This window comes from Mirounga leonina, unplaced genomic scaffold (assembly GCF_011800145.1).
Source record: "Mirounga leonina isolate KUSES-001 unplaced genomic scaffold, KU_Mleo_1.0 Mir_115, whole genome shotgun sequence".
Taxonomy (NCBI): Eukaryota; Metazoa; Chordata; class Mammalia; order Carnivora; family Phocidae; genus Mirounga; species Mirounga leonina.
Genome location: NW_023270268.1, coordinates 14,003,652 through 14,018,273, shown reverse-complemented (window position 1 = coordinate 14,018,273; position 14,622 = coordinate 14,003,652). Strand labels below are relative to the sequence as shown.

The 14,622-nt window shown below is 40.1% G+C and overlaps 1 protein-coding gene across 1 annotated transcript in view; it reads left to right on the top strand.

The window, feature by feature from the left end:
* The window catches only part of LOC118002762 (circumsporozoite protein-like), a 583,926-nt gene extending 574,819 nt beyond the window's left edge, over positions 1-9,107 (top strand). Inside the window, exon 5 of the mRNA XM_034993410.1 lies at positions 8,439-9,107. Coding sequence (XP_034849301.1) covers positions 8,439-8,498 — 60 coding nt within the window. The 3' untranslated portion in view covers positions 8,499-9,107. The remainder of the gene's footprint in view (positions 1-8,438) is intronic.
* Positions 9,108-14,622: the final 5,515 nt, after the last annotated feature.

Sequence of the window (14,622 nt, the reverse complement as noted above, 5' to 3'; positions counted from 1 at the left end):
TGGTGGACAGCATTCTCCCCTCAGATGGACAGCCCCCCCTGGAGGTGTCTTGCTGGTGTTTTCCTATATCTGCTATACAGCAGTCCTCATAAGAACTCTCCGAGGCTTTTTCTTTCTATGTCCGTTCTGTTAGGAAGTCAGTCTGTTCAGTATGTTTGGCAGAATTTTTGGTGCCTTTTATCACTGAGGACTTTCTTTGTGAAACAATATTTGGCTTTGATTCTTACACACACACACACATACACACACACAAACACACATGCACACACATGCACACACACAAACACACACGTATCTGTGCCTATACACAGGTGTGTATGTGTGTGTAAGGGCCAAAAAACTTTCCCTTTTCTTCTGGGTTCTTTGGCTGTTCTGCTAATTGAATTGACATAAGGCAGTTTCATAGCAGAAAAACAAATTTAATTTCACACATATGGGGGGCCAAAGATAGCAGACCCTAGGGCAAGTTGGGCACTTGGGGCTTATAGACCATGAGCTAAGGGAAGGGGGAGGGGCGGACTTCAAAAGGGAGGAGGGTAATTCACAGGACAATAAGAAGAGCAGCTATTTGGTAATTACAAGTTGGCCCTGCCATGCAGATAGGTCCTTCAGATAAAAAAGTTATCTCTGGTAGTAGCTCTTTTTCTGGGCCCCTATCTAAATTATTTTAGGGAGTTAAGGAAGAGGTAAAATGTGTTCCTCAGTCGGCTGGGTCCTGGATTGCCTTCAGCTCAAAATAAGCCACATGCCAAAGTAGGAAATTTTGGGGTGGCATATTCTGCACCCTTTCATATGTATTTCATTTTATGTATATATAAGCATGACTTTATATATATGTACATAACTTGATGAACTTTTATTTATTTTATTTATTTATTTTTTTAAAGATTTTATTTACTTGAGAGAGAAAGTGAGCGAGAGAGAAAGCACGAGTGGGGGCAGAGGGAGAGGGAGAAGCAGACTCCCCTGCTGAGCAGGGAGCCCGATGCGGGGCTCGATCCCAGGACCCTGAGATCATGACCTGAGCCGAAGGCAGACGCTTAATCAACTGAGCCACCCAGGCGCCCCAACTTGATGAACTTTTAAATGTGTACCCATGTTACCACCTCCTGTACCAAGATACGGAACATTTCCATCTTCCCGGAGAAGTTCCCCAATCCCTTTTCTAGTCCAAAACAGACCCCTCACATATACATATGCACATTTAGGGGTAATCACGAGTCCTCCTTCTATCCATAGATTAGTTTTCTCTGTTCTTAAACTTCACGGAAGTAGAGTCACGTGGAATGTGTTCTTTGGAGTCTTACTGCTTTCACCCAGCATGTTTCTGAGGTTCATCCATGTTCTTTTTTCACTTAGTATTTGTTTTCCATTTTCTTAACTTTGCAGTAAGATTCATTGCCTGGATATCTTCCAAACTGTCTATCCGTTTTTCTTCTGTTGACAGATCCTGGGATTAAGGCTTCTAAGAGCATTCTTGTCACAATCTTTGTATGGACACAGGCGCTTATTTTTTCTTGAGTATGTACCTATGAATGGGATTGTTGAGTCATGAGGCCCAGCTTCTATTTTCAAAAAGCAGTTTGGAATGCTGTTCAAAATGAAGGACGGCATATCAAATGATTGAAAGGAAGGTAAATAGTACTTGTGATTGGAGAATGAGGAATTGGGGGTGCTCAGCCTGGAAGATTTGGCTAAGAGGTGATTTCCTAATTCTCCTGAAGTATATAAAGGGTAATTTTAAGGAAGAAAGGAACACACTATCAATTTATACTAAGTACAAGGTGAGAGAAAATGGGATTAAATTTCAACAAAAGAGTGCTTAGGCAGAGTATTATCATAATTAACATAGAAATAGGTTACTGTCCCCAGGGTGTCTTCAAACAGAATGTTCTCTCCTTGGGTAAAAGGTAGATAAGTATGGAAGCAAACTTTTCTAGCTATCTCAAGAGTCCTTCTTAGTCTTGATTGGTCTTCCAGAAGATGTGATGTTCTTGCTAATATGTCTCATGTGTAGGGTGACTACATTTTTATGTTGTTGAAGCCAGAATACTTTAGTTCAGCACAAATCCTAATGTAGATGGTATGCTAGGACAAAGTCTTAAATCTGGACCCTCTGAGGAAAACTGGAGAATATGGTAGTACAGTTTATGATCAACATTTCTGGGGCAAACCAGTGACATCTGGACCCCTTTGATAAAAGTAAAGCTAGTGCCAAGTTTTGCTTCCAGTACCACAGAATAACTCAGATTACACCAAGCTTTCTATAGATAACAAATAAAAACTCGAAGCAAAATATAAAGAACAACTCACTGAAAGTGTTGAACGGAGAGACCAAAGCAGGGAGGTTGTGGAAGGGAGTCCACAGTTGGAGGACGGGAATGGCTCTGGGTGAATTTTTTTTTATTTTCACGCCTTCTAGTTTGAGCATAAGCTGTAGGCACCATGGTGGGTGCCTAAAACTCCCAAAATTATCTTTTGTTTCTTTTCGGGACAGGGGCTTATAACCTCCATAGGTTTTTGTGAGAATGGGACATACACACCACTTTCAGTTGCTTGCAAACCCAGATCTTAGCCTCTTTTTAATTTTTTTTTTTTAATCTGGCTACAATAACATGAAAAGTGGACACACATTCCCAGTATTAGGCTGAGCCAGAGCCACTGTTCACGCACGTGGCAGCATTGTAAGAATTAGAAACCACCACTGCTTTTGGAGGAATTCTTGGCAGGCAAACTACAGAACGATGTTCAGGGTCTGCACAGGACAACCTCGGGGGATGCTGTTCTCATGGTAACCGGCTTTGTGAAGGATACCTTCCAGGGTGGTGCCGAACATCGTCTGTTTAGTATTAGGGTGTTGCCCCCAAGCGGCCCTTGCTCTGAGCGGTCACTGCCCCACACCAGAGTGCAGGGTTCTGGGAGCAGAGTGTGACCTGAGTGGTAGCTACAACCTGCCCACCGTGTGGTGGGCGATCTACCTGGATGTAAGTGACATCCTTGTGCCAACTTGTACTTTCGTGGCTAAGGAGAATTTCCTTTTCAATTTATACCCTTATGCTTCCTTACTTTCAAAGGACCATTGTTTGTGGTTTCTTCCTGGGGCTTTCTGGACTGAGAGGAAGACTATAACTCAAAACTCTCCCTGATGTCAAAGTTAGTTTTCAAGGGCATGAAATTTGAAGACGTATTCCAAAGACTATATGTGTATAGCTTTTTCATAATACGGTGTGAAGTCCTAAAACTAATTCTGATGATCCAGTTAGCCATCATCATTTTGCAAAAGGATTTTTGCCTAAATTCTGCTTCTGAAAAAAGTCCTTTTGTTTTAGCTGGCAATGTAGCCCATTTTCTATCTGTACATGTCCTTTGTAAGAATATGTTGAGATTGTCCTGTTGTAATTTTGAGGATAATCATTTTCTTTTTGGTCATGGGAACCTGTGGCAGAGGTTCACTTTGGCCAGTCTTTTAAGAATATAGTAAGTACTGGGCGCCTGGGTGGCTCAGTTGGTTAAGCGACTGCCTTCGGCTCAGGTCATGATCCTGGAGTCCCGGGATCGAGTCCCGCATCGGGCTTCCTGCTCAGCAGGGAGTCTGCTTCTCCCTCTGACCCTCCCCCCTCTCATGCTCTCTCTCTCTCTCATTCTCTCTCTCAAAAAAAAAAAAAAAAAGAATATAGTAAGTACTGTATGAGTTTTCTATTTGCTACCATAACAAACTGTCACAAACTTAATGGCTTAAAACAACACAAATTTATTATTACCTTACAGTTCTGTGAGCTCAGAAGTCTGCTAAGCATCTAACCAGTTTAAAATAAAAGAATCGCTGCATTCTTTCCTGGGGGTGCTCCATTTCATCACTGAAGTTGTTGGCAGAATTTAGTTCCTTGCGGTTGTAGGACCAGCGTCCCTCTTTTCTTGTAGATCATCAGCTGGGAGCTGTTCCTGCTTTTAGAGACCTTCATGTTGCTTGGCTATTGTTTTCTCTTGCTCCATCTTCAAAGCCAGCAATGCCCAATTGAGTTGTTCTCAGTGTTTTTGTCTCTGACTCTTTTATCTTCTTCTTCTACTTTTAAAGGTTCATGCGATTAGATTGGGCCCACCTGGATAATCTAGTATAATCTCCCCATCTCCAGGGGCTTAACCTTAATCACATAAGCAGATATGTTGCATTTGTCATGTAATGCAACATTCACAGGTTCCTAGAGTTAGGGTCTGGACATCTTTGGGGGGCCATTATTTGCCTACCACAACCTTCAGACATTCTGCCCTAATTTCGTTCTTAGATTCATTTATTTAGTAAACATTAAATAAACCCTCAGTTTGCAAAAGAAAGATGCAGAGATTAGTGAACTATGCCTCTGCTGCCAAAGTACTAATCACTACAGAAATCAGATTCATTTTCACGGATACACACTGAATTCATTATAAATATCAATTTACCTGGCCAGTTCCTTAAAAATAGACATAATGACTTTCACTGCTGCATTCCCAATACCAGGCCTCTATGTGGCACATAAAAAGTACTCAGCAAGTATTGCTGAATTTATAATTAAAAAGAAATTGTTCAGCATCTACCTAATGCCTGTTCTAGATGTTTAATAAACATTAGTGAATACAACAACAGAACCCATCCCCTTGTGGAGCTTACATTTGAGTGGGGCACCTAATATTTTAGCAGGACACCTTCATTCTATTGCTGGATGATTAAATAAACACACAAATCAATGAGACTGAGTAAATAAGTTGGCAACAGATGATCAGAAATTTTGAAGGCCATATTAGGGTGTCTGAATTTTTTTTTATTTCCATAGGTAGTGAGGAAACAGAAAAGGTTCTTAAGCAGAGGCGGATTGGCGAGATCTATTTTTTAAGAAACACCTGATTGTAGAGGATGGCTTCCAGGGTTGGAGGTAAAGAATGGCATGCCAAAGGCTTGAACCAAAACAGTGACAGTTGGTATAGGGAGGAGGGCAAGAGCTCTTGTGAGGCAATATTTGTAAGACTGAAATCTGGCGAAGGGAAAAAGTTAGGAACACTGGCCTCACATATGAGAGGCCGGTAACCACCAAGGACATGCATTTATAACCCACTTGAAAAAAGGTGTAGTTACTCTCTTTAAATTAGACAATTTTTTAATGGGAAACATTTTCTTCCCTTTACCATATTAAAATGTACATACACAGAGACATCTCAGAATAAAATAATCTAGCATTTTGTACCATGCCAACTGTATTGAGCATCTGTCAAATATATAGTGTCTATCCTTCAATATTTAAACAGGGAATTGAAACAATTATTCTTTTTGAAAGTGATAGAATTTATGTGCAGAACCATCAGAACTGAAAGCCTGACATGTGAAATTTAGCAGTTGAAATGCAACCAAGAACACATCAGAAGTGACCTACGTAAAGCATCTTAGTACCCATGATTCCTCCTTTGGGGAATCTACTTTTGTTCTTTCTTGTTCAACTGGGGAGAGAAAAAATCCTGTCTGTAAAAATGCTGAGAAGGGAACTAGGATGGAGAATTGTTTTAGAGGGCCCATTTGCGTTGTGTCTGTGAGAATTTCCAATGGTTCGGTGTTAGAATTGACTCCTGCCATCTGAATATGCTTCTTTCTTGAGTGGCTTTTCAGGGATGGCTCTCTTGGGACTCTGGGGCCAGTGTCCTGTAGGCGTGAAACCATTGATCAGGAAATATTCCTGCAGTGGAAAAGATGTGGAGGCATTCGGAAAGTCCAGTGGAATCATTGAAATGGCAACCCGTCTCTAGTTCCCTCCACTGACAGCTCAAAATCTTTTATACTTAGCACAGAACACATTGTAAACCACAAGGTAGGAAACAACCCTCTTTGACTTTATTTTTGCTGAGATAAATATACACACACAGCCTTAGACATATCAGTAAATTCCCAACACAGCACTGTAAGTGGGGACCAAAAATCCAAATGCACAAACTGTTTCTTCATATTATTGACAGCTTAATAAGATACTTGGGGTGAACGAACTCAGCCAGTTTACTGGGAATTTTAGGGTCTAAGAGTCATTTGCCAATAATCTTATGTCCAAATTAACTTTATTGCAGGATATGAGATGGAAGGGTTTTACTGTTTTCCATATAAAGATTACACACACAGAGGTTAAGAAATGAACATTTGGAAAGGAATCTATTTTTTTGAAAATTAAAGCTGAGTCAGGAAATCTTACATTCTCTCTTAGATCATTGAGATACTCTCTACCCAGGCCCTTGTGCAATGGGCTATTAGAAAAACAATTTTGTGAACTTCAATCATGGGGATGTGAAATCTTGAGCTGCGAAGGGGTTAGTTCAATCCCCTCATTTATAGAGGCATATAGGGTACCTGAGGTTTTTCCAAATTCATAGAGCTGGGTAATTTCAGAGCCAAATTAGAATCCAAATATCTTTTCTTGAAAGATGTCCATTCAATGTCCTTGTATTTATTTATTTTTTCAATTGATATTAATATTTATAAGGATAGGAAGAGTGGCATTTCAGTAACTGATAGTTCAGAATGAAGGGAAATTCAGGAATGCATTCCTTCTTCTGTCTTTGTCCCTTACTCTCTCATGCTGTCATTCCTATTATGTCACTCTGGGGAGTTTTATTCAAATGTTCTGCATACCTGAGTTTTATCCTTCTTGAATATCAGAACCTCTGGCCTTTTGCTTATCAAATGAGATATTATGATAACTGGAGAGCCAATATTTTAAAGAATTAGAGATCCTTGAGGGAAAATTCCTGTATTTTAAAATTAAATACTTAATATTTTATAAACATTTCATCTATTCACTGATCTTAATGCTTTAAGGAAGATAAACAAAGTAAGCAAAATCAAAGGACTGTCAAGCAGATAATTTCCTAAAATTGAAAGGTGAGGAAACTTGAAGTATGAGGGTCAATTTTTTTTTCTTTGCCTAAAGCTGGCTATTGTTGCATTAATCATGAGGTCATAATATTCTCAACGTGTTAGAAAGTATATATATAAAAAAAAAAACTGCACCAAATATTTATTCATCTCGTTTATTTATTCCAAGGCTTTTTCTTTTACCACTTGCTTAAAAATTTTTTTAAAAGGCGTAGTTTCTACAAAAGTGGAGGATGATTAAAGAAATGAAGTGACATGACAAATTGAGGGAACTATCAGGCTCAACATAATGTGCTGAAAGAAACTTAGTTGAAATATTTCCTGCTATTATTCCCAGATCAAAAAAGATAAGGACTAAATAGATTATAGGCCACTTAAGGATAGGAGTCATATCTGATTCAATCCCGCTTCCTCTCAGTGTTTTTATATTGACTGCTCAACAGTTACTGTTACCCTCCACTGTAAGTGACCTATAGTTCTGTTCTAGTAATTGCAAAGAATGCGTATCTGCTATTCCTGCCAATTTTTCCATTGCCCTCAGTCATATGGACCAATTTTCTGTAGACCATATTCACCATAAATCAATCGATATCTTTGGATTTTAGTATACACTACTGAGCCTTTAAATGAGCTTAATGATACCAACCAGCCATCAAAGATTGCTTCCATGAGTTAAAAATTATATGGAAGAATTTCGCAGAGAGTACTATGAAAAAAGCTTTAAAAGTAACACTTGTATTGGGGACAGTTGGTTGAGCAGCTGCCTTCCGCTCAGGTCATGATCCTGTGGTCCTGGGATGGAGCTCCGTGTTGGGCTTCCTGCTCAGTGGGGAGTCTCCTTCTCCCTCTCCCTTTGCCCCTCCGCCCTGCTTGTGTGCTCTCTCTCTCTCTCTCAAATAAATAAATAAAATCTCAAAAAAGAAAAAAAGAAACACTTGCATTCATTATATAACTTCATTTTAACTGATACTGAGATTTTTTAACCACAGTGTTATATTTCCAGTTCTCATTGGATTTTTTTTTCCCATAAGGTATTATGGTTTGTGATTTTATTCATTTTTCAGGTATTTATTTTTTTAATTTATTTGTTATTTATTATTATTTTCCATAAGGTGTTTATTATTTATTTTTATTATTTTTAGATTATTTTTCCGTAAGGTATTATGGTTTATGATTTTATTCATTTTTCAGGTATTTATTTTTTTAAATTTATTTGTTATTTATTATTATTTTCCATAAGGTGTTTATTATTTATTTTTATTATTTTTAGATTATTTTTCCATAAGGTATTATGGTTTATGATTTTATTCATTTTTCAGGTATTTATTTTTTTAAATTTATTTGTTATTATTATTTTCCATAAGGTGTTTATTATTTATTTTTATTATTTTTAAATTATTTTTCCATAAGGTATTATAGTTGAAAGGAAAAAAGGAAGAAATATCTACTTCCTTTCCCATTTTTCCTTGAAGGATGAGATGAAAACAAAGTGTTTGTGTATTCTAATTTATTTCTTATTTTGTTCCCATTCCCTTTCATGATTATAATCAAGGAAAAGTATGATGACTCTAAAAGCATGAAAAGTATGAAGCTTCAAAGCCTGGCTGGATAGTACATGTGTTTTAGAGTAACGCTGGTGTATAGATTCAAATGGTAAGTTGGCACATATTAACTTTGAGAATTGAGAATTAATTTTGAGACTTGAATTTGAGAATTTGAACCACTGAAACTCAGAGAACCTTTCTGAATCTTCATTACATGTGTGAAAGAACAAGGTTTTTCCTGAGGATTGCTTGTGAGGACAAGTGAAAGAATATCCAACGTATTGTTTTGGCATAAATATTCACATGTAACTTTTCTTTTATGGAATTAGCCTGTGGCACTTCCTGTAAGCTTTTGCTTGGAGGAGGCCACTTTCTGTGATCATTTAAATATGATTCTGCGTCTCATTTTCTATTTGTACTATGTTCTAACTCTTCTCCAGAGTTATTGATAATAGAAGCTAGCTACGGCTGCTTGTTTAAGATGAGGGACACACACATGGTCTGCTTTCACTATTTCACTGTTACTACTTCCCCTGTATTTCCAGAGAGCTACCCGCCTTCAGGGGAGTGGACATTTTTATGCACATTCTGTACATTGGCTGCTCTCATGTTTTAAATAGCGAAGAGAAATTTCCCTAATTTCATGAGTTGGTTAAGAATTGTAACAGGTGGGGGCGCTTGGGTGGCTCAGTCAGTTAAGCGGCTGCCTTCGGCTCAGGTCATGATCCCAGGGTCCTGGGATCGAGCCCCACATCGGGCTCCCTGCTCCGCGGGAAGCCTGCTTCTCCCTCTGCCACTCCCCCTGCTTGTGTTCCCTCTCTCGCTGTGTCTCTCTCTGTCGAATAAATAAAAAAAAAAAAAAAGAATTGTAACAGGTGGCAAGGGCTATTAAGATTGTATTGATTAAGACCAAAAGGACACCATCTTAACCAAGTGATCAAACTTATCTGACCCATAATTGGATCCAAGTAATAGCATGTGCCTCCTGGCTGACACACTAAGAAGGGCACAATATCATCTTTGTAGTAACATTACAGGATTTTTTTTTTCCAGTGGTGCCCGCGGTTCATGGTTATGCCGCTTCGAAGAATGAAGAGTGGTGAGCAGCAGAGCAAGATTTATTGAGCGACAGCAAAGTGATAGTACAATGCTTCCAAGGAGGGAGGGGACCTTAGCGGGTTGCCACTGGAGTTTCTAAGTCTAGGGGTTTTTATGGGCTTGTGGGTGGGATGTTTTAATCTGATTAACCCTCCCTGTGCCTGTCAACTAATCAGGTTTTTGTCATCTATCACATGGGAAAGGGTAGACGGCTCCTTTCAGAGTGGTGTAAAATACTTTTTTTTTTTTTAAAGATTTTATTTATTTGACAGAGCACAAGCAGAGGGAGAGAGAGGGAGAAGCAGGTTCCCTACTGAGCAAGGAGCCCGATATGGGACTCGATCCCAGGACCCTGGGATCATGACCTGGGCTGAAGGCAGCCGCTTAACCGACTGAGCCACCCAGGCATCCCGGTGTAAAATACTTTTAAAGGTGGTTTCCTCTGAGGGCAGGGGCCCCTTGTCCCTGCCTGCCTGCCTTCCAACTATCCTTCATCAGTAATCCCACCAAATAAAGTTTGTCTTTAATCTTGAGGAAACAATCAGACAAATTTCCATTGAGGAACATTATAGCTGGTTTGGACTGTTCAAAAAAAGTCAAGATCATGAAACTAAAAAAAAAAAAAAAAATGACCAGGTCTATTTTAGATTAAGGAGACAACAGTGACATGAGGAATGAATGATTCTTTATCAGATACCAGATTTTGTTGTTGTTGTTGTTGTTGTTGAGGCGGAGGGGGTGCTATAAGGGCCATAGAAACAATTTTGTGGGGAACAATTGGGGAAATATGAAGAGGGTCTGTATGTTAGATAATAGTGTCACATTAAAGTAAAAATTCTTGAGAGTGAAAATAGAACAGCTCTACAGGAGAATGTCCTTGTTCTTTGAAGATGTGTGCTGAATAATCAAGAGGGGAAGTGTCATGTCTGCCACTTTCTTTTAAATGTTTCAGCAAAACTCTGTGTGTTGGGGGGGGGGTACAGAGAGAGAAAGTGATGTAAGTAGATGTCGCAAAATACTGACACTGGCAAATATAGGTAAAGGAACTTGTGGGTGTTTACAGTGCTGTCCTTGTAGTATTTTCAAAGGCTTGGAAGTTTTCAAAATAAAACGTTGGGGAATGAAACAAATATCAGCTTTATATTTATGTATGCCTACTTCTCAAGAGAACGTTAACTCGAGTAAGTTGACAGAAATATGATGGGGAATGATTTTTGGTCTGAGTATCCAGCTAGTTGCTCAACCCCCCCAAAAATCACAGTTACCCTTCATTCTCCTTTCTTATCCTTATCCTGACATTCTGCTCATCAGCAATGCCGTACTCTCTCCCTTCTGATAGCTGTTACGCTTCCTCCCTCTTTCCTGCTGCCGCCTCAGCCTGACCCCCACCATCATAGTAGCCCTGGCAATAGAGGTGACTCGCCTGGAAGCTCCCACCCCTGCCCTCCCATAATCCACTCCCCAAAAAGCAGTCACAGTAATTTTCTAAAACTATAAATTAAATCATGCTCCCTAGCCCTGCTTATAACTCTCTGACGGCTTCTAAACCCACTTAGAAAAATAAAATTCAAATTCCTGCCTCCATCACCAGCCTGCTGTCTCCATCCCTGACCCCTGCTTATTCTCCTGAGCTTTTCCTTTCTTGCCTCTCTGTCGCTCAACTATTCTAAACTCCTTCCTGTCCAAGTTCCTCTGTCTCTACCTGCAGTGCCCTTTCTCTTCTTTGTGACATAGCTGGTTCCTTGTTGTCTGTCCTTCACATCTCAGTTCAAATGGCACCTCCTCTGTGAGGTTTTCTGTAACTCTCCAAAGTCAAGTCGTGCTTAGTCTCTCACCCTCATATCACCTAGCCTTCCTTCTCTGCATTTCACTTGTTATCATCTGTTATTTTACGTTTTTGTTTATTGTCCATCTTTTTTTTTTTTTTTAAGATTTTATTTATTTATTTGACACAGAGAGCGAGAGAGCACAAACAGGGGGAGCGGCAGAGGGAGAGGGAGAAGGAGAAGCAGGCTCCCTGTTGAGCAGGGAGCCCAACATGGGGCTTAATCCCAGGACCCTGAGATCATGACCTGAGCCAAAGGCAGACGCTTAACAACTGAGCCACTCAGGTGCCCCTCTTGTCCATCTTCTTGAAATTTACAGAGCTTCAGGAGAACAGACATACTGTTTGCCTTGTTGGCTGCTGTACATTTAGCAATTCAAGTGGTACCTGCTACATTTAGGTACTCTATAAATGTTGGATGAACTAAAGAAAAATTAATAGTCTATAAATTACTGTGGAGCTATATCAGGGAGAGGCCAGCCAGAAATATAGAATCCATGCTAATTATTAAAACAAAAAGGAATTTGTTGCAACGAATCGTGTACAGGGGTAACAAAAGAACTGAGAAGCCAAAGAGGTCTCTGTGAGGTTATTAGCAACCATCACCCCTAGACTGGGGGTGAACAGAAAAAGTTATGCAGCCAGAGCCCCAGAAAAGTGTCAACTTCTAGAAGCTGAAAACTACAAAGAAGCTACTTACTGATCGAGAAGCCTCCAAAGACAAAGAAGAAAGAGGGAATAACCTATGTTTTCCTTCTCCTTGCTATCTAGTCTCTAGCCAGATGGAGCCCAGGCAGAAGCTAGCAGACCCAGGAACTGGGGAAACACAATCTGTGCACCAGGTCCCCTTTCTCTAACGGGGGTAGGGGTGGGCGGGGGTGGGATTGTGAAGTGGGGCAATGTTGGAATGAAGGCAAACTGAGCACTCCCTACCTGAGCATGAACCTGTCATTGAATGACAAAAATAAAAACCTATTCCAAAGCATCTGTCCTTTATCAGTGAAGCTCTGGTTATATTTAGGGGATCAGGAACACTTGAGAGTATCCAAAATATCTGGTAACAGAAAAAAAAAAAAAAGTGTATTTATTGTGCTTTTTTCTGGATGAACGATTGACCCCTTGTTTTAATTTCTTTAGCTATTTCAACTGTCTGGAGGTTAGCAAAAATCATGGATACCTTATTATTAAAACATGTAAATAGTATATTTTAAATCCCGTGTTTCCTGACTTGGAAGATACCAAGTAGTATTCTGGCCCAAGTCTTTTTAAATTTTTAAGTGTGGTCACTATTAGAAAGTGAAAATCACCAGGGGTGCCTGGGTGGCTCAGTCGTTGGGCGTCTGCCTTCGGCTCAGGTCAAGATCCCAGCGTCCTGAGATCGAGCCCCGCATCGGGCTCCCTGCCCCGCGGGAAGCCTGCTTCTCCCTGTCCCACTCCCCCTGCTTGTGTTCCCTCTCTCGCTGTGTCTCTCTCTGTCAAATTAATAAAAATCTTAAAAAAAAAAAAAAGAAAGTGAAAATCACCAAATCACGCTTAGTCATAAATGGCATTGATTCCCAATCCACTTGAACCCTGGAATTTCGTATAATTTGCAGAGACCGAAGTCAGCCGTTGAAGGAGGCCATGCTGATCCTGTTCATTCTATGTCCTTGAAGCCAGTGGCCCAACTGGGAGATTGTGAAAGGATTAGTGAGCCAGCTTGTGAACCTCCAGCTCCTTCTAGTAGCATCACACCAGTTCTCCTCCTCCCATTCTTCCTCTGCGTGCCTATCTGTTTCTCTCCCTGCCCCCTTCAGATACCATAGGAATAGGAAGGGCAGATCTCAGTACCTCCTCATGCCATTTTTTCAGAGGCACCCTTATCCTTCTCGAATATCATACGTGAAAGAAAACACAAAACAGAAAACATCCCAGATAGCAGCCGTCCAGAGGGAAGGTACACTTCTACACAATGAAAATAAATGGGTTTATATTTTGGTACCCTGTGATGTTACACTGAACAGGCAGAGGGGCTACGTAGGGTCCTAATCCCCCTAAGCTTATTAAGTAAAGGGGAAGAGGGCAGTTAGAGGAGGCACCGTTAAAAGGGTACATTAATGTACTTTTAAAAGTCATGGGTTGGACATATAAATCATGGGAGGAATGTAGTACAAAATAGTGAATGAAATATTTATACATTCCACTGAAGCTTAGCATGTGCTCCGGAGGGAGATGTCCTAGAGAGATGGGTCTTCCCCTTTGTTCTGAATCTATTTTTCCAATTGCTCTGACACAGCTGTTGACTTCACAATCATCCTGAAGTTGATTGGATCAGAGAGCAAAGGCTTGCCTGCCCAGCATGACCAATGACAAACATCAAGGTTGTGGGCATTCCAGGCTTGTAGTCTGTATATTGAAGTTGTTTTTGGTGTTCTGTGGGTCTCCAAGTGGTTCTCTAAATTTCCATGCTGCCGTATTTATATATCATTTGTAACTGAAACAGTGCGACATAACGCGCGGTGCATGCACTTGCATAAAATCTACCAATCGAGTTTGAAAATGGCTGTCAGATTTATGGAGCACAACTATAATTACATTCATACACATAATTACATTCATACTTTCCACTAAAAGCAGAAATAGAACCTTATTACCTTTGTTTTGCTTGTTTTAATAAAACAAAACGCTTGAATTTAACTTTAAGGAAGTAAATTGTTGCCTACTGAGAAATTCTTTTGACTTGCTGTTGGAATGATTTTAGTGTTTCTAAAACATGGTGTAGGTGAGCCTCCATGCAGATTCTTTTCTGTCTGAAGGTCAGAGAGGTTTATAAAAACTGTGAAAAATAGTAAGAGCTATTATACTAAGTGCTTTGCAACCACAATTTTATTTATTCTTCACAAAAACTCGAAGAGGGAAGTATGGTTTTCACTGTGCATTTTATGGCTGTAGAGATTGAGGCTTTCAGAAGCCTTCCTAAGATCTGGGCCAGACTACACCTGTTCTGATCCCACGTCCATCTGAGAACAAAGCCGCAGGTAGGGTAGCATGTTAGTGAAGTGCTTTCCTTCTTTTTAAAGAATTCTCCTAAGTCAATATGGGTCTCCCAGGTCACTGCGACTGTGCGCTTGGTCTTGGATGGAGAACCATACATGGCTCTTTGCCAGCAACAGCATTCCTTCCACTTGCCTTTCTCAAGTCTCATTGCCAGCTGGGCTCCTTGAAAGCTTTATCTTGCCAAAGGTACCCGGTCTCTAAATACAGGATCGAGAGCCAATGTCATTTTAACT